The sequence below is a fragment of the Oncorhynchus masou genome, chromosome 13 (genome assembly GCF_036934945.1).
Source record: "Oncorhynchus masou masou isolate Uvic2021 chromosome 13, UVic_Omas_1.1, whole genome shotgun sequence".
NCBI classification, from domain to species: Eukaryota; Metazoa; Chordata; class Actinopteri; order Salmoniformes; family Salmonidae; genus Oncorhynchus; species Oncorhynchus masou.
This window is the reverse complement of record NC_088224.1, coordinates 69,135,963-69,156,243: the sequence shown is the minus strand read 5'-3', so window position 1 is coordinate 69,156,243 and position 20,281 is coordinate 69,135,963. Positions and strand designations below refer to the sequence as shown.

Genomic DNA, 20,281 nt, shown 5'->3' with positions numbered 1-20,281 from the left:
AAGCTCAAATTAATTGGTATTGGTCACATACACGTGTTTAGCAGATGTTATTGTGGGTGTAGAGAAATGATTGTGTTTCTAGCTCCAACAGTACAGTAATATCTATCAATTAATAGCTAACAATGTCACAACATTACAGTATATTGACTATATATTACCTTAGTTATGTGCGCTCTGATTGTTGGGACGTGAGTGTACGTCTGTGCATATGTGTGTGTGTGTGTGTGTGTGTGTGTTTGGGGAGATAAGAGTGTCTGCTAAATGACAACCATGTGTGTGTGTTTTATGTATGTGTGCATGTTGTTCTGGTAGGTCTTATAGCTGCAGGGACACCTCCCTCTAGGTTCCATGTCAGCTCAGATCACTCCCCAACCAGTAATGGCTCTGCCCCTCTTATTCAACACACTCTCTTCTCCTAATGAGCAACAATTGACTGATGTTTACCCCTCAGATTTCTGCTCTCTCTTTTAGAGAGTTCTGTTGAATCTGTGTGTGTGTGTGGGTTGTGCAGTATACACTGTGTGTGGGTGTGGGTGTGTGTGCGTGTGTGTGTGCGCGCATACGATTGTGTATGCGCAGAGAACCAAACTCACCTGCACTGAATAATTGATCTGTAAAATCTAGGGCACATAAATGGTTTAAATGCAAGGCAGCTGCTGTAAGCATGCATCTATTAAAGCAGCAAGCAGCCAGGTTCTTTATTAAGGGAAGGGAATCATGTGTGGCAGGGATGACATGGGTAGGTAGGGATGACATGGGTAGGTAGGGATGACATGGCTAGGTAGGGATGACATGGCTAGGTAGGGATGACATGACATGGCTAGGTAGGGATGACATGGGTAGGTAGGGATGACATGGCTAGCTAGGGATGACATGGGTAGGCTGGGATGACATGGCTAGCTAGGGATGACATGGCTAGGTAGAGATGACATGGGTAGGCAGGGATGACATGGGTAGGTGAGGATGGCATGGGTAGGTAGGGATGACATGGGTAGGCAGGGATGACATGGGTAGGCAGGGATGACATGGGTAGGCAGGGATGACATGGGTAGGTAGGGATGACATGGATAGGTAGGGATGACATGGATAGGTAGGGATGACATGGGTAGGCAGGGATGACATGGGTAGGTAGGGATGACATGGGTAGGTAGGGATGACATGGCTAGCTAGGGATGACATGGGTAGGCTGGGATGACATGGCTAGGTAGGGATGACATGGCTAGGTAGAGATGACATGGGTAGGCAGGGATGACATGGGTAGGTGAGGATGGCATGGGTAGGTAGGGATGACATGGGTAGGCAGGGATGACATGGGTAGGCAGGGATGACATGGGTAGGCAGGGATGACATGGGTAGGTAGGGATGACATGGATAGGTAGGGATGACATGGATAGGTAGGGATGACATGGGTAGGCAGGGATGACATGGGTAGGTAGGGATGACATGGGTAGGTATGAATGACATGGGTAGGTGGGGATGAGAAGGGTAGGTAGGACTGAAGCGAGCTGGAAAATGATCTCCTTCAGCTCAAGGATGTGTGGCTTGAGTCCCTTGACCTGATTGGTGGTGAGAAACGCACACATCAAGTTCTAAATCATTAATCTAAAAAGCTTTTACTGACCGTTCATTCAGATAGAGGAGAGACCAGGATGTCCAGTATTAGTCAAGGATGTTCATTCAGATAGAGGAGAGACCAGGATGTCCAGTGTTAGTCAAGGACGTTCATTCAGATAGAGGAGAGACCAGGATGTCCAGTGTTAGTCAAGGACGTTCATTCAGATAGAGGAGAGACCAGAATGTCCAGTGTTAGTCAAGGACGTTCATTCAGATAGAGGAGAGACCAGGATGTCCAGTATTAGTCAAGGACGTTCATTCAGATAGAGGAGAGACCAGGATGTCCAGTGTTAGTCAAGGACGTTCATTCAGATAGAGGAGAGACCAGAATGTCCAGTGTTAGTCAAGGACGTTCATTCAGATAGAGGAGAGACCAGGATGTCCAGTATTAGTCAAGGACGTTCATTCAGATAGAGGAGAGACCAGGATGTCCAGTATTAGTCAAGGACGTTCATTCAGATAGAGGAGAGACCAGGATGTCCAGTGTTAGTCAAGGACGTTCATTCAGATAGAGGAGAGACCAGAATGTCCAGTGTTAGTCAAGGACGTTCATTCAGATAGAGGAGAGACCAAGATGTCCAGTATTAGTCAAGGATTGACTGTATTGTTGCATATTGTTACATATTACTACACTATTGGAGCTAGGAACACAAGCATTTCACTACACCTGCAATAACATCTGCTAAATATGTGCATTTCACCAATACAAAGTAATTTGATTGGGGATAATGTGTCTCCAAGTCTGTACTGTGTTGTGGTGTCAACAAACTGCATATCTGCTTTCACAGGGCACCTTCATAGGTTTAGAAAACGATCAGAAATAAACAGCACATCGCGGAAGCATCAAATATCAATGGAGAACTCTCCCAACTCTCTATGTGACTCTGGGAAACATATGATTTAGGTGTTGTGTGTAGGTGGAGGATGGTAGAACCTGTAGAAGTCACACCATGCTGTAGAGGGGGGGTTGGTTGGAAGTGATTGTGTAAAGGTTGCGTAATGGTTCACGGAACACTCGCTAACACAAATTGCTCTTTTTACCCCTCTGTAACCAAGTAACAACTCACTAACCAATCAGGGATCCAGGCTGGGCATTAATGTGTGTGGTATGTAACATATTCATGTTAGTGGAGACATTGTTTATTCATAGAGTAAATTGCTCACAGGCCAGTCACATTATGCTTTGTATTCAAGCTGACTGGTCTATGGGCCGGAAACAAGCTTAAAGCTACAGTGGGGAATGGTCAACAACCCTGTTTCCACATATTAGAACCAGAGCCCAGTCTATTTCCTGGTCAGGTCACATGGTCAGAAAACAACTCCCAAGCCCTAGTTATAAGTGCAGAGTCCTGTATCCATATCTGTCTGGGTCTGAAACCAGTCTGTGCTGCTGTTATTCAAGGGGTGGGCTGAATGACAGTGCAGACATGAGGAGCAATGAAATGGACTAGAGCAGTGTCTCCCAAACTCAGTCCTGGGGCACCCTGGGGGCACATTTTGGTTTTTCCCCAGCACTACAAAGCTGATTAAAATAATGAACTCATCATCAAGCTTTGATTATTTGAATCAGCTGTGTAGTGCTAGGGCAAAAGCCAAAATGTGCCCCCCCAGAACCGAGTTTGGGAAACGCTGAACTAGAGGAATGGAAAAGCCACCAGCAGGAGACCGTCTCCCTGGCCTGTTCCACCACCAGAGAAAAATAATGAATAAAACATATTGGAACCTCCAATCTTGGCAATTTGTCTGGTGACCTATTTCTATATTCATTATAGTCATTTAGCAGACACTCTTATCCAGAGCAACTTACAGTAGTGGGTCTACACGTTTTCATATTAGTTGGTACTGGTCCTCCCTGGCGTTGCAAATGCCCAACCATGTGACTCTCTACAGAGACCAAGCTACTGCTATGCCATCAACCCACTCCCAACACTGAAACACAATTATCAGTGTTCACAGTGCTCACTAGTGGAGGGACGCAATATGGGAATTAAATTACACATTCCCTTTATCACTTTGTAGGAAATGCATGAACTACTTACAGTAGCAGTCAAAGGTTTGGACACACCTACTCATTCTAACATTTTGTCTTTTTTTAACATATTTTCAACCTTGTAGAATAATAGTGAAGACATCAAAATTATGAAATAACACATGGAATCATGTAGTAACCCCCCAAAAAGTGTTAATCAAATCAAAATATATTTTAGATTCTTCAAAGTAGCCCCCTTTGCCTTGATGACAGCTTTGCACACTCTTGGAATTCTCTCAACCAGCTTCATGAGGTAGTCACCTGGAATGCATTTCAATTAACAGGTGTGCCTTGTTAAAAATTCATTTGTGGAATTTCTTTCCATCTTAATGCGTTTGAGCCAATCAGTTGTAACAAGGTAGGGGTGGAATACAGAAGATAGCCCTATTTGGTAAAAGACCAAATACATATTATGGCAAGAACAGCTCAAATAAGCAAAGTGAAACGACAGTCAATCATTACTTTAAGACATGGAGGTCAGTCAATCTGAAAAATTTCAATAACTTTGACCGTTTTGTCAAGTGCAGTCGCAAAAATCATCAAGCGCTATGATGAAACTGGCTCTCATGAGGACCGTCACAGGAAAGGAAGACCCAGAGTTACGTCTGCTGCAGAGGATAAGTTTCTTAGAGTTAACTGCACCTCAGTTTGCAGCCCAAATAAATGCTTCACAGAGTTCAAGTAACAGACACGTGTCAACATCAACTGTTCAGAGGAGACTGCGTGAATCAGGCCTTCATGGTCGAATTACTGCAAAGAAACCACTACTCAAGGACACCAATAAGAAGAAGAGACTTGCTTGGGCCAAGAAACACGAGTAACGGACATTAGACTGGTGGAAATCTTTCATTTGGTCTGAGGAGTCAAAATTTTAGATTTTTGATCCCAACCGCTGTGTCTTTGTGAGACACAGAGTTACTGAACGGATGATCTCCGCATGTGTGGTTCCCACCGTGAACCATGGAGGAACAAGTGTGATGGTACTTCACTGGTGACACTGTGATTTATTTAGAATTCAAGGCAGACTTAACCAGCATGGCTACCACAGCTTTCAGCAGTGATACGCCATCCCATCTGGTTTACGCTTAGTGGGACTGTCATTTGTTTTTCAACGGGACAATGACCCAACACACCTCCAGAATATGTAAGGGCTATTTGACCAAGAAGGAGAGTGATTGAGTGCTGCATCAGATGACCTGGCCTCCACAATCACCTGACCTCAACCCAATTGATATGGTTTGGGGTGAGAGTGACGTAAAAGCATCCAACAAGTGCACAGCATATGTGGGAACTCCTTCAAGACTGTTGGAAAAACATTCCTCATGAAGCTGATTGAGAGAATGCCAAGAGTGTGCAAAGCTGTCATCAAGGGTGGCTACTTTGTGTAATGAACACGAGGGGAGACAGAGAGCTGGTTTCAAGCGCAGCAGGTGTTTATTTGTAAAGGACCACAGGAGGAGGCAGGCAGCTGGGTCCAGGGGCAGGCAGAAGGTCATACACAGGAGGAGGCAGGTAGCTGGGTCCAGGGGCAGGCAGAAGGTCATACACAGGAGGAGGCAGGTAGCTGTGTCCAGGGGCAGGCAGAAGGTCATACACAGGAGGGGGCAGGCAGCTGGGTCCAGGGGCAGGCAGAAGGTCATACACAGGAGGAGGCAGGTAGCTGGGTCCAGGGGCAGGCAGAAGGTCATACACAGGAGGAGGCAGGTAGCTGTGTCCAGGGGCAGGCAGAAGGTCATACACAGGAGGAGGCAGGTAGCTGTGTCCAGGGGCAGGCAGAAGGTCATACACAGGAGGGGGCAGGCAGCTGGGTCCAGGGGCAGGCAGAAGGTCATACACAGGAGGAGGCAGGTAGCTGGGTCCAGGGGCAGGCAGAAGGTCATACACAGGAGGAGGCAGGTAGCTGTGTCCAGGGGCAGGCAGAAGGTCATACACAGGAGGGGGCAGGTAGCTGTGTCCAGGGGCAGGCAGAAGGTCATACACAGGAGGAGGCAGGTAGCTGTGTCCAGGGGCAGGCAGAAGGTCATACACAGGAGGAGGCAGGGAGCTGGGTCCAGGGGCAGGCAGAAGGTCATACACAGGAGGAGGCAGGTAGCTGGGTCCAGGGGCAGGCAGAAGGTCATACACAGGAGGAGGCAGGTAGCTGTGTCCAGGGGCAGGCAGAAGGTCATACACAGGAGGGGGCAGGTAGCTGTGTCCAGGGGCAGGCAGAAGGTCATACACAGGAGGAGGCAGGGAGCTGTGTCCAGGGGCAGGCAGAAGGTCATACACAGGAGGAGGCAGGTAGCTGTGTCCAGGGGCAGGCAGAAGGTCATACACAGGAGGAGGCAGGGAGCTGGGTCCAGGGGCAGGCAGAAGGTCATACACAGGAGGAGGCAGGGAGCTGGGTCCAGGGGCAGGCAGAAGGTCATACACAGGGGTCCAAAAGGGCAACAGTACAGGCAGGTAAAAGGCTAGTAACGTCACCCAGGAGATCAGGCAATAGGTAGATAACAGGAAATCCGACAGACTAAAGTACAGGCAGGGAAAAGGCTAGTAACGTCACCCAGGAGATCAGGCAATAGGTAGATAACAGGAAATCCGACAGACTAAGTACAGGCAGGGAAAAGGCAAAAGGCGTTGTTAGTGAGGCAGGCAAAAACCATACACGGGAGGAGTAACTCACGGGAAAACCAGAGCTCTGAAAGACGTGTGTCACAAAACAAACATTACCTCACAGTGATGGGTACAAAGAACTGAACTGAATAGTGTGTGATAATGACATACAGGTGTGTGAACAGGTGATCAGAATTCAGGTGATTGGGATCTGGAGAGTGATATGCGTTCAGGGGATCTATGTGTTTGAGAGTGTGAGTTGGAAGCAGACGTTATCCTTTGAAGAATCTAAAATATAATATATATTTTGATTTGTTTAACACTTTTTTGGTTACTACATGATTCCACATGTGTTATTTCATAGTTTTGATGTCTTCACTATTATTCTACAATGTAGAACATAGTGTCAAACGTTTGACTGGTACTGTATATCTACACGGTAGATGATTTATATGGGTTGGGCCAAGCCATTAGTTTAGATTGGGCGGTTGCAGTGCGATACCGCCACAGGGAACGCAATTTGTTTAAATCATTTAGCTTCATACTGTCATGATAAATGAATGTAGTTGGAAGCTTATAGCCTTGCTTCATCCTTAGAGCATTGGGCAAGTTGAGATTTGCAACTGCCCTCTCACACACTACATTACCCAGTAGGCAGTGTGAAGCCAGGTGTGGAGCTAAAACCTATACCTCGGACAATGGGGCTGTGAATATAATATGAAAATAGAATTAGCATCTACAAGACATCCATTCTTGTGTTAATTCAATTTCAGGTATGAACAGCTGTGGTTGGCTCAGAATGCTCGCCTGTTTCTGCCTCACTGCACCTTTAAATTCCGTCTTAATAACGGCCTTTGCCTTATTCACCGTCCGTCTCACCCAAATCATCCCCTTCATTCCCTACATGCTCCATATGGCGACTGGCTTGTTTATGTTTTTAGAGCCTATGCTTCCTCAACTTGAAAAATGCCGCCATCAATTTTGTCGTCATCTCTCCCTTCTCTCACTCCCTGATGTTTTCTCTCTCTCTCTTTGTTTGTGCATCGAGACGCAGAGCTCTCATTGTGATCTTCATCAGGCCAGTCGCCGGTACCTCCAGTTCAGCTAAGGAGCCCTCTCTCTGTCGTGGCTGTCTACAATACATCCCTCAATCATCCTTCCCTCCCTGCCTCTCTCACTCTCTCCATCTCCCATTCCCTTTCTCTTTTTCTGTCCATTCCTCTCTGACGCTCCTTGCTCCAGATAGTGACTCTAAAAGGACATTTTATTGGCACAGCAGCCTCATAGTTTCACCAATGTGCTCCAGTATCAAACAGTTGTCATATAAAAAGCACTTAACAGACACAAACATCAATAATGAACCATTCATGCTCATCCGTGTAGCGCTGACGGTTCTTGGCAGAGAGCAGTGTGCCTGTCTGTCCTCCGGGCTGTCTGTCCTCCGGCCTGTTTGTCCTCCGGGCTGTCTGTCCTCCGGGCTGTCTGTCCTCCGGGCCTGTCTGTCCTCCGGCCTGTTTGTCCTCCGGGCTGTCTGTCCTCCGGGCTGTCTGTCCTCCGGGCCTGTCTGTCCTCCGGGCCTCTCTGTTCTCCGGGCTGTCTGTCCTCCGGGCCTGTCTGTCCTCCGGCCTGTCTGTTCTCCGGGCTGTCTGTCCTCCGGGCCTGTCTGTCCCCCGGGCCTGTCTGTCCTCCGGCCTGTCTGTCCTCCGGGTTGGACCTCCAAAACTTCTTCTCTCCTCAATGCCATGGGGGACATCCCAAATGGTACCCTTTTCACTACATAGCGGACTACTTTTGAGCAGAGCCCTATGGGTGCACTACATAAGGAATAGGGTGCAATTTGGGATACATTCATGATAGTACTGTGGCTCTCCCTCGATAGGTGCATGATGAGAGGAGAGATGAGTGGGAGCGAGGCCAGTTCTCTGTAGTAGCGCCAGCCACGGTGGACAGTAATTGAAAACTCTGGGCATCCTTATGGGATCCTGTGCGTTCTGATCACTGGGACCTAATTGACGCCAGTGTGCTTGCATGTGATGAGAACACTGATCGTGGCCCATACACTGGACGACATCATACCACGCCAATCAATCAGTTCCTTTACCATGCACTCTCAATCTGATCCTTAAGACATGAGAGAGGGAGGACACTAAGAGGTGCTCTTCAGTGAATGTTAATTCACTGAAGCCTCCCATTCCTTCTTATCCACTATCTAGTACAATCACTTTAACATCATGAATGTGCTGACTTCCAAGTATTGCATTTATCTATCCTCAAGCTTAAGATGCTGGGTGAAAATAACAGCAATTATTGAAACGACCACTAGGACAAAAAAATTCACCTACACAATGTCTTATCAAAGCAGAACATCACGGAGCTCCACAGGGTGCTAATTATATACAGAGCCTTTCTTTCCCTCCATGTTTTTCAGCTGACACTCTACAGCTAAGAATGAGCCTGTTCAATCAATAGCTTAGTGTATTGCTTTGCCATTATTAGTGGTCCAACACGCTGTGAATCTATGACCATGACTGTAAACACCTTTAGGGAGGAAATCAGGCTAAGGCGTTATTTATGGTCAGGCAATAGAAGGGGACGCTTATCAAGGGTCCTTGGAGAGAAACAGGAAATTGAGTTTGTCCTGTGTAATGGTGGGTAGAGAGACAGGCATACCGATCCCTTCCTATTAGCAGAGATTTGTTATTCATGAGGGCAAATTTAGTGTGAACTATGTTTCATTGATATTCTACATAGTCACTTCTCACTGTCTAGGGACCAGAACCATTTTATTTTCTTCATTTATTTATCTATTTCCCCTTCGTTGACTGCTAGGAATAAAGGGACCGGGTTACCGCTGGGTCACAGGGTCAACCGTCAGGACCAATAGCGGGCTGTTAAATCATTCTCCCCTGTAACGAGCTATTAACAGCATCTGTCATCAGCAACCAGGGAGAGAGACGGACCTGGGTGGGTTGGTAGGGAGGGCAGGGTAGGAAGAGACACCGGTCCTAGTAGGGTGGGGAGATAGAGAGAGAGAGAGACAAGCTCTAGGATGGTGGGGAGAGAGACGGGCCCTGGGAGGGTGGGGAGAGAGACGGGCCCTGGGAGGGTGGGGAGAGAGACGGGCCCTGGGAGGGTGGGGAGAGAGACGGGCCCTGGGAGGGTGGGGAGAGAGACAGGCCCTGGGAGGGTGGGGAGAGAGACGGGCCCTGGGAGGGTGGGGAGAGAGATGGGCCCTGGGAGGGTGGGGGAGAGAGACGGGCCCTGGGAGGGTGGGGAGAGAGACGGGCCCTGGGAGGGTGGGGAGAGAGACGGGCCCTGGGAGGGTGGGGAGAGAGATGGGCCCTGGGAGGGTGGGGAGAGAGACAGGCCCTGGGAGGGTGGGGAGAGAGACGGGCCCTGGGAGGGTGGGGAGAGAGACGGGCCCTGGGAGAGTGGGGAGAGAGACGGGCCCTGGGAGGGTGGGGAGAGAGATGGGCCCTGGGAGGGTGGGGAGAGAGACGGGCCCTGGGAGGGTGGGGAGAGAGACGGGCCCTGGGAGGGTGGGGAGGATAGGTGAGGGTTGGTGGGGGGTAGAGGGAGGGAGTGACGAGAGTCGTCACCAGAAATAGCTGTGGTGCTACATTTCCAGAAACACATTATCTCTCTTTCAGAACCTCTTTTATTCCGTTGCGTTCCAATAGGCTTTATTGGCATATCTACACTTGTGTGTCCACAGTTATTTATATAATACAACTTAGGCTGAATGGCTCATTGTGTGAGCAAACAATGCCATTATCATAATGACACACGTTCATTTCCTGCATTTTTATTTGATGACGGCTGTACTGCACCGTCTTATTTAGCTCTTCTCTGTTTAAATCAATCTGTCTGTCAATAGCTCTCCTAACAAACATCTGTCAACTCTGACTATATCCACATGATCTGTCTAAGTCATTCCTAGAAAACCTTTTCTGTCTGCCTGTTGTGTGTGACTTCATGCATGTGCGTGTGTATACGTGTGTCTGCCTGTTGTGTGTGACTTCATGCATGTGCGTGTGTATACGTGTGTCTGCCTGTTGTGCGTGACTTCATGCATGTGCGTGTGTATACGTGTGTCTGCCTGTTGTGTGTGACTTCATGCATGTGCGTGTGTATACGTGTGTCTGCCTGTTGTGTGTGACTTCATGCATGTGCGTGTGTATACGTGTGTCTGCCTGTTGTGTGTGACTTCATGCATGTGCGTGTGTATACGTGTGTCTGCCTGTTGTGCGTGACTTCATGCATGTGCGTGTGTATACGTGTGTCTGCCTGTTGTGTGTGACTTCATGCATGTGCGTGTGTATACGTGTGTCTGCCTGTTGTGCGTGACTTCATGCATGTGCGTGTGTATACGTGTGTCTGCCTGTTGTGCGTGACTTCATGCATGTGCGTGTGTATACGTGTGTCTGCCTGTTGTGTGTGACTTCATGCATGTGCATGTGTATACGTGTGTCTGCCTGTTGTGCGTGACTTCATGCATGTGCGTGTGTATACGTGTGTCTGCCTGTTGTGTGTGACTTCATGCATGTGCGTGTGTATACGTGTGTCTGCCTGTTGTGCGTGACTTCATGCATGTGCGTGTGTATACGTGTGTCTGCCTGTTGTGTGTGACTTCATGCATGTGCGTGTGTATACGTGTGTCTGCCTGTTGTGTGTGACTTCATGCATGTGCGTGTGTATACGTGTGTCTGCCTGTTGTGCGTGACTTCATGCATGTGCGTGTGTATACGTGTGTCTGCCTGTTGTGTGTGTGTATACGTGTGCCTGCATGTTGTGTATCCACAATGGCTCAGGGGGTGATAAGATTGGTTAAGTGGCAGGTGCGAAGCGCCAGGTCTCTAGTGGCAATAGTCTAGCTGGTGCCAGCTGCGGAAGAGACAGCCGTTGCGCCATGCCACTGTGCCACAGCATGCCGCCATGCCCTGAGTGGAGCTGAAAGTAGATCGAGGGTGGAGCTCACACATTCCCTCCCTTCTCTCACACCAGAGACAGAGACACAGACAAGCTTAGTGGTTATTTTAAGCAGCTCCATGGCATCTACATCAACAGCTCCCGTGTCTCTCTGCTACAGGAGAGGAGGGATGCTAAACAGGAACAGATCCTGGTCCAAGGGGAGGTTGTGAAAGGAGAGGACAGGAGATATAATGTTAAGACACTCTACTGCACTGTTCCTTTCTCTCTATCTGAGGCGCTGATAAAGAATTGATAAGATGGTAGAAGCAGTCATTTAAGGGAACATATTCATCTGAGTAAAGAATCAATTACTGGCTTCTGACATGCTGGGGAAGACAGAGGAGATACGGGAGGGGGAATCTTTATGTAGGGAACTTGATTAGCATCTGGGCCACTGATTCAAATTGTTTCCCTATCTAAGTAGGATCTCCCCCTCTCTCTCCCGTCCCCCTCTGCTTTCTCTCGCTCCAGTGTCATGGCTGATGCTGATACTTAGTTCTATGACATGCGTGAAGCAAAATGGAAATAAAGATAGCACAAGGCCTGGGAAAGTATAATATAATCACAGGCCTTATTGTGACAGCAGCTCTGAGAGGTGAAAGGAAGAGGCATTGAATGGATAATGAAATAGATAAGGAAACCATTCTACCTCAGCCATTCAATGATTCATAGCTTGAACATGGTTTTTCTTAAATAAATGGCATCCAAAAAGCAGTATAGTCCACACAAAGTGGAGCAGGGTGAAACTGTGACATAAACAGTGCTGTTTGTGTTAGGAGATCAAATGCCAATAATGTATATGTACATGAAAATGCATCAGTATACATTATAATGGAAAAAGGCCAAAGTACAGTATACATTGGTAAATAGAAAAGATGTCAAAATTATTAATGTAAAGCTGTTTTTTAAATAGGCTGCATTGTGATACATTGAAATATTCCTCAAACAGGGCGATGCATTTACTCTCTCTGAGTCTGTGTATTTGTTTGATATATCCTTATTTATTTCCCAGGAGCAATGCAGCATGTCTCCTCTCACTCAGTCAAAGAGCAAGTGTCAGGCTCAATGCATCTCCATGTAAATATTATAGTGAAAAAGGAAATTGGGGAGAGAGAAATAGACTTTCAGAAAAGAGGGACATGTAAAGTGGAAGTCAAAGACCACGATTTGATTGGGAAGTTTCCTCTCACAACAATGTAAGTCGTTGTTTCTGTACTTGTGACTGAAATATCAAGTTCCATTTTGTAATCATCTTGTTTTCCTCCTAGACATTTCTCTTGGCTTTGTGAAAGGTACAAGTATAGTGCTTTACTGGTAGGCCAACAGTATGAGTGAGGGGATTCGTGCCCCAATGCAGTGAACCATCAAATGTGTCCTGACTCTGATGCCACTCTGCTGCAAGGGCAGAGAGGGCAATGGCTGTGCCGTGTCCTCTGGCCAAAATGCATAGTCCTTTCCCCTCCGGCACTATGGCACCAAATGCACCTGTACACAACACATGACTATCAAGGACTCCTCCAAATCTGTGACCCCCTTTCTTACAATACACTGTGTGTTCCACAAAGGACGACAGTGACGAGCAGTGTACTCTGATACTGTTAAACCGTTTTACACACAGTTCTTTAGCCTATTTATTGTTCCCCAATGTTCAACCTTGAGAGGACCTGTATTCGGGAGCATGTCTGCATGGTGGATTGAGAAGATGCACATTTAGTCAGTTGACAAACAGGATTACAGGGCCCGCTCTGGGGAGCGGAGAGGTTTCTGCCCCTGCTCAAGTAGGATGATGCACGGCACACCGCTCCTCTCTTCTACTCCAGACACACTAACAATTACCGCTGAAGGTCAGTGAAGTCAGAAGCTGAATGTCACAGTTTAGACACAGTTTGGGGAGGAGGAGGAATATTCAGATAAATATGCTTGTCTATGCTGTCTCCTGTCCTGACAAATAGTAATTCCCTGCTTCTGAATTCCAGTGTAGCAGCCCTGGGATTAGGTAGCAGCGAGTTAAAAGGCAACAGAAACGTATCGATTAGAGGGAGTGAATCAGAGTGCCATGGTGCCTTGAATAATAAATTGAAGGGGACACAGCCACCGCTTGTCAAATGGGGATTGTCATTACGAGGGGAAAGACTCCTGCCTTTCTCCCGTTGGTTGATTCCCCCTGTAGATAAGCTGATGGATAAGTCACACCATGAGGCTACGGAAGCGTGTCACCAAACATCAGCAAGTCTGACTGTCTCTGAGAAACTTAACAGAAGTTTAAGTGAGCATTCCGCAGCCCATTTATCCCCCCCACCCCACCTTTTGACAGGTATTTTCTAATCCTTGCAGTAAAGGACTGGTTAATGAGAGGGTATTTATAGCACCAACACTCTCTCTCTCTCTCTCTGATTATGGTTGTGAGTATAGTAGAGTTGTAGTAAGCTGATGGACAGAGATGAACTGCTTCATCATAACACTATCTCACAGAGATGATTGGGAGACTGAGAACAGTGAAATGTAGTGTGTGCCGGAGGCAGTACATGAACAAAAAGGACCCATACTGTAATATAGGTCCAATCAGACTTCTTGAGATACTAGATCCAGCGACCGACTGAAACTCATGTTATTGTTTGTGCTGATCTTGAACAGACTCTAAGAGCAACACAGGCCTCAGTCTGTTACCAACTTAGACACCAGATGATTTGGAGTTGTGGATACCAAGCCAAGAGCGTAATGTCCACACTTGTATTGAGTGGCTCAATAGAAGCAGAACTCCTCAAAGGCCCAATGCCACTCCGTGAAGCCTGAAAATCTATGATAGCAACAGGTCACATGAGTCACCTATCAGGCCAGAATCCATTTTTCTCTCTTATATAGATATATCTGACAGTCTCTCTCTGGTCTGGCCTCCCTACATCATCCCTCATACTGTTTACTCCTGACATGGCTTTCTCCATATCTCCTTTATCATCCTACCCCCTTGCCCATCCCTTCTTCCTAGTCAATATCTCACTCTTTTATCACTTTGATTCCACTTACAGTATTTCTCCTCTCCCCCCAACTCATCTTTCTCCACTTCCTCGAAAATAATATTCCAAAAATCATTCTTCTTTCCTTTCATGTCCCGAAATAGACATCAAAGTCAGACGGCAGATTTTCAATTCAGAATCAAATCCCCAGTCTAAATGTAGCTACCTCCTCTAATTCATTTCTTTCTCTCTGTCCTCTCTCCAGGCTGCGGGCTGGAGTTCCTGCTGGTTCTCTGTGGTCTGGAGCTTTCCTGGTCCTGCCCACACCACTGTATTTGCTACACCGCACCCAGTACTGTCAGCTGCCAGGCACACAACTTTCTGTCCGTCCCCGAAGGCATTCCCCCGCACAGCGAGCGCATCTTCCTGCAGAACAACAAGATCCACCGGCTGCTGCAGGGCCATTTCAGCCCCACCACGGTCACACTGTGGATCTACTCCAACAACATCACCTACATCGAGCCCTCCACCTTCCACGGCTTCGCCCAGCTGGAGGAGCTGGACCTGGGGGACAACCGTCACCTGCGTTCCCTGGCTGCAGACACCTTCCATGGGCTGGGCCGGCTCCATGCGCTGCACCTGTACCGCTGTGGGCTCAGTGCGCTGCCCAGTAACATCTTCCAGGGGCTACGCAACCTTCAGTATCTCTACCTACAGGTACGTTGGCCACTGGGACTCTATGACACTTTTAGTCAAACAAAACAATGCTGCATTTTACATTTGAAAATACAATATAGAGTTCCAGTCAAAAGTTTGGACACACCTACTGATTCCAGGGTTTTTCTTTATTTTTTTATATTTTCTACATTGTAGAATAATAGTGAAGACATCACAACTATGAAATAACACATGGAATCATGTTGTAACCAAAAAAGTGTTAAACAGATTCTTCAAAGTAGCCACCCTTTGCCTGGATGACAGCTTTGCACACTCTTGGCATTCTCTCAACCAGCTTCATGAGGTAGTCACCTGGAATGCATTTCAATTAACAGGTGTGCCTTGTTAAAAGTTAATTTGTGGAATTTCTTTCCTTCTTAATGCATTTGTGCCAATCAGTTGTGTTGTGACAAGGCAGGGGTGGTATACAGAAGTTAGCCTGATTTGGTAAAATACCAAGTCCATATGATGGCTAAACAGCTCAAATAAGCAAAGAGAAACAACAGTCCATCATTACATTAAGACATGAAGGTCAGTCAATCCTGAAAATTTCCAGAACTTTGTGCGCAAAAAAATTCAAGAACAAGTGCGCAAAAAACAGCAATATGATGAAACTGGCTCTCATGAGGACCCCCTCAGGAAAGGAAGACCCAGAGTTACCTCTGCTGCAGAGGATAAGTTCATTAGAGTTAACTGCCTCAGAAGTTGCAGCCCAAATTAATTCAAGTAACAGACACATCTCAACATCAACTGTTCAGAGGAGACTGCGTGAGTCAGGCCTTCATGGTCGAATTGCTGCAAAGAAACCACTACTAAAGGACACCAATAAGAAGAAGAGACTTGCTTTGGCCAATAAACACGAGCAATGGACATTAGACCGGTGGAAATCTGTTCTTTGGTCGGATGAGTCCAAATTTGAGATTTTTGGTTCCAACCGCCGTGCCGTTGTGAGACGCAGAGTAGGTGAACGGATGATCTCCGCATGTGTGGTTCCCACCATGAAGCATGGAGGAGGAGGTGTGATGTGTGGGGGTGCTTTGATGGTGACACTGTCTGATTTATTTAGAATTCAAGGCACACTTAACCAGCATGGCTACCACAGCTTTCTGCAGCAATACACCATCCCATCTGGTTTGCACTTAGTGGGACTATGATTTGTTTTCCAACAGGACAATGACACAAAACACACCTCCAGGCTGTGTAAGGGCTATTTGACCAAAGAGAGTGATTGAGTGCTGCATCAGATAACCTGGCCTCCACAATCACCCGACCTGAACCCAATTGAGATGGGATGAGTTGGACTGCAGAGTGAAGGAAAAACCAGTCAACAAGTGCTCAGCATATGTGGGAACTCCTTCAAGACTGTTGGAATGGATTCCAGATGAAGCTGTTTGAGAGAATGCCAAGAGTGTGCAAAGCTGTCATCAACGCAAAGGGGGTATATTTTGATTTGTTTAACACTTTTTTGTTTTTGGTTACTACATGATTCCACATGTGTTATTTCATAGTTTTGATGTCTTCACTATTGTTCTACAATGTAGAAAATAGTCAAAATAAAGAAAAGCCCTTGAATGAGTAGGTGAGTCCAAACTTTTGACTGGTACTGTATATACCCAGGGCTGTTAAGCTTTAGTTTCTCTGTCCTACTTTATAGTAGCCACATACCTTATAACCAAACAACATGTTGGTAGGTACAGTGCTACAGAGTACCGTAGGTGTATCACCTCTCCATTTTGCTGTGTTTGGCTGTTCTCAGGATAATCACCTGGAGTTCCTGCAGGATGACGTCTTTGTGGACCTCCACAACCTGAGCCACCTGTTCCTGCATGGGAACCGTCTGTGGTCGCTGCACCAGAACACCTTCCGGGGGCTGGGGGCCCTGGACCGCCTGCTGCTGCACCACAACCAGCTGCAGTGGGTGGACCGCCTGGCCTTCCACGACCTGCGTCGCCTCACCACCCTCTACCTGTTCAACAACTCACTGACCGAGCTGTCTGGAGACTGCCTGGCACTGCTGCCTGCCCTGGAGTACCTGCGCCTCAACGACAACCCCTGGGAGTGTGACTGCAAGGCCATGTCGCTGTGGGACTGGCTCAAACGCTTCAGAGGTTCTACTTCGTCCGTAGGCTGTCAGGCCCCGGCCGAGCTGGCTGGGAAGGACCTCAAGCAGCTCCGCAAGGAGGACTTCCCCAACTGCTCTGGCTCTGAGTCCCTGCACCAGAGCAAGACCTGGGCCGGGACTGATAAGGTGTCTCTGAAGAAGGAGCCACACCCGGTGCCACCGCCTCACTCCCACCCCCACCATCCTCACCACAACGAGTCACCACACTATCCCTCGCCACCCTCGCCTCTGCCCCATCCACCCCCGTCCATAAGCGGGGAGGGCACAGCATCAGAGGGACAACCTGGGGTGGCGCCCCCTCAGAGGCCAGGCCGCGCTCGAAACTGCACCCGCCAGCGCGTCAGGGGAGGGAAGGGGAAGGGGCAGAACGAGGTGCATACCTTAAAGGAGATAGCCGATAAGGAGTATTCCTCGCCCGATTTTGAAGGGGGCAAATATGACCACACGTCCCCGGATGGCACGGTCACCCGGAGGAAGCATAAGTGCCCTCCCCGGACCACTGTTCGCCCCCCTAGTGGGGTGCAACAAGCCACCAATAGGGCCACGTTCTCCCAGCCCTTAATACATCTCAATGCCATAATGGGAGCTTTGTTGCCCATGACCATTGCCCATATTCTCCGCTGACCTAGAGGGAGGGATAGATACTGGCTAAACGACAACAGTGCAGTCCTTAGACCTGCTCTAGCTCCTGCACAACAAGGTCTGTGTGTGTGTGTACTTTGTGTGTGTGGTTGTGTGTGTAAAACATTGTGTAGGGAGCTGTTTAGACTCTGAAATAGACTTTCAAACATCAACATCAAATGTGGGACGGGGATGTGTGAGGGACAGGGATGTGTGAGGGACGGGGATGTGTGAGGGACGGGGATGTGTGAGGGACAGGGAGTGAGGAAAGACGAAAGGAAAACACAGAACACGCTTGCACTGCCACTGCTGCCATTATGTTCTCATTTCCTGTTGTCATTTCCGACTCTGCTGAAGCACAGATAACGAAACTTTTGGGGGGAAAAAAGAGATGGTGAAATGCAGCAATTTAGCTATGAGACAGATAGGCTCTAAGGAAAACGTGTTGAAGCCAGCTTTAATTATCAGTTCACAGTTTGTAAATCCTTATTGAGGGGTGAAACAGAAAACAGATGACGTGGTGAAAGAAACCATCACAGAGAAGTCTAGCCCAATCTTGTGTTTCATATTATTTGCCAAATGTTTTTTATTACATTAATTGCCAATAGCTGCTGCATAGAATTGGGCCACCGAGGTATTCGAGGGTATTGCTCATCAATAGAGATAAGCAGGAAGCTGCCCGGTCATAAATCATAATTCCATATCAGAACAGGAATGTGCAACGCTCACTTCTTAGCAGAAATAATGGAAAAGTACAGAAACAGCACTGCAACGAGCAGCACACACACAGACCAGTCAGCTCCAGCTCCAGTATGATAACTAGGTCACTTCTGCTCCATGCTCAGGTAACACTGACCCCGAGCTACATATCTAGGTATACATCTTCTGCCTACTTTACAGTATTTCTACAATATTTACATTCTGCTTTATTCATTCCTGCTTCTAAATGCCCTGCCTTTCTACCTGCTCCAGGTCATTTTCTACATGTGCTACTACATATTAAGCTAATATACCCAAGCTGCTAATTATCTGTATGGAGGTGAGTGGGACTGTGGTCCACTCCCATCTCCTTCAAAACCAGTGTGTCCCCCCACGAGAAGGAAGCTGTGAATATTGATGGATCTGTCTATTTCTTGTCTCAAAATGTTCTTTGTTTGGTTTTACCAAGACGTAAAGAGGACCTAGAGATGGAGCCCTATTCAGGGTACAGAGCCTTAGGGGTTAAGGGTCAGATTGGCTATTCTCAGTTTCCCAGTGAGGCTTTGGGCTTCGCTGAACAGAACACTCTTCAGTGTGGGCATCCCCTCCTCATTGAGAACGTGAGGAACATTTATATTGTCCTAATCATTGAACATCAAAGGAAAACAACTGCCCAACAAGACGAGAGAAAAAACAATATGTGTACCTTAAATGACTTCTGTAATGAATAAAAGATTAAGAGGGGGGAAAATGATTCAATCGAGCATGGCAAAACGTGGACCGCTCTCTTGGAAATAATAGAACTGCTAAAATGCCTCTCTACATTGACTGCTGTTCTTGTCAATGGATGTGGGGAAGCAAGAGAAAGACAATCACTTCTAAAGTAGCAGGGGGTTTAACAGGACCATGGATAGACAAACGGACAGACAGACTACTGCTGGACTACTATCCCCCTGGACTACAGGAGCTTTTTTGCCTCCGGAAAATACAACAATAAGTTGACGATGTTTGTAATAATAATGATGTTAACTGTACCATTAACAATGACAAGAGGACTAACTAACTGCAGTTCTAATATTAATCATTTATTATGAGAATAACAATATTAATGACGTCATCCACAATGAAAACAGGGTTTCTGCTCCCCTGATGAGGGGACAATCTTTCTTTAAATTCATTAACCATTTCATTTTTTTTGGTTTGCAAAAAGGAACATTTTAATTTCCTTTTTTTTGTTACATCCTGTCAAACCCTTTATCAGATAAAAATGCACAATTCAGTTTCCCCCTACTGTTCCCCATCTATCTCCTGTCTTTGCCATGATTGAAGGGTTCAATAAGTCGTTATCAAAGAACAACAGTACAAAATGTTTATAAAGATATTAAAATCTATATCTTCTTATGTTAAAGATGACTGTTTGACTGTGTTTGTTTAGTATTCAGACACGGGCTTCCACAAGGCTGTGCCGTAGGCCCTGGAGAAGCTGGGAGTCAGGCTGGATCCTCCCTGGTCTTTCTCTTTATTAGGAATTTAAAGCTGAAATTTCCTCTGTCAGCATGTTTGTCTCTTTCCTCCCTGTTTCCCCCTCAGTATGTGCACTACTTTTCAATCTGTCTCCCCTCATCAGACACTGCTGGCTAAACTGGCTGCTTTCTACAAATAGAGACTTCTCCCTGGCTCAACGCTTGGCTTGTATACATATGCAACACACACACATCAATAAGAAATAGATTTTATTTTAGAGAAATTGACCAAAGAAAGCAGGCCAAAACTATTACAGTAAGTGTCATCTATTGACCAAAAACACAAAAAGAATCACACAGACTACTGGTCTACATGCAGACAGAGTTCTGTACAGAGTCAGTGAAACGCATAGCTCGGTATGATACACTGCAATTCAATAAATCATTTAAATGGCATTAAGGGTATTTATGAGTGTCACCGTGAATCTGTAGATATTCA

At 47.0% G+C, this 20,281-nt stretch overlaps 1 protein-coding gene across 1 annotated transcript in view; it reads left to right on the top strand.

Moving 5' to 3' along the window:
* The window catches only part of LOC135552944 (reticulon-4 receptor-like 1), a 243,701-nt gene extending 223,974 nt beyond the window's left edge, over positions 1-19,727 (top strand). The window contains exons 2-3 of the mRNA XM_064984900.1: positions 14,426-14,877; positions 16,634-19,727. Of these exons, the coding sequence (XP_064840972.1) occupies positions 14,426-14,877; positions 16,634-17,623 (1,442 nt within the window). The 3' untranslated portion in view covers positions 17,624-19,727. The remainder of the gene's footprint in view (positions 1-14,425; positions 14,878-16,633) is intronic.
* Positions 19,728-20,281: the final 554 nt, after the last annotated feature.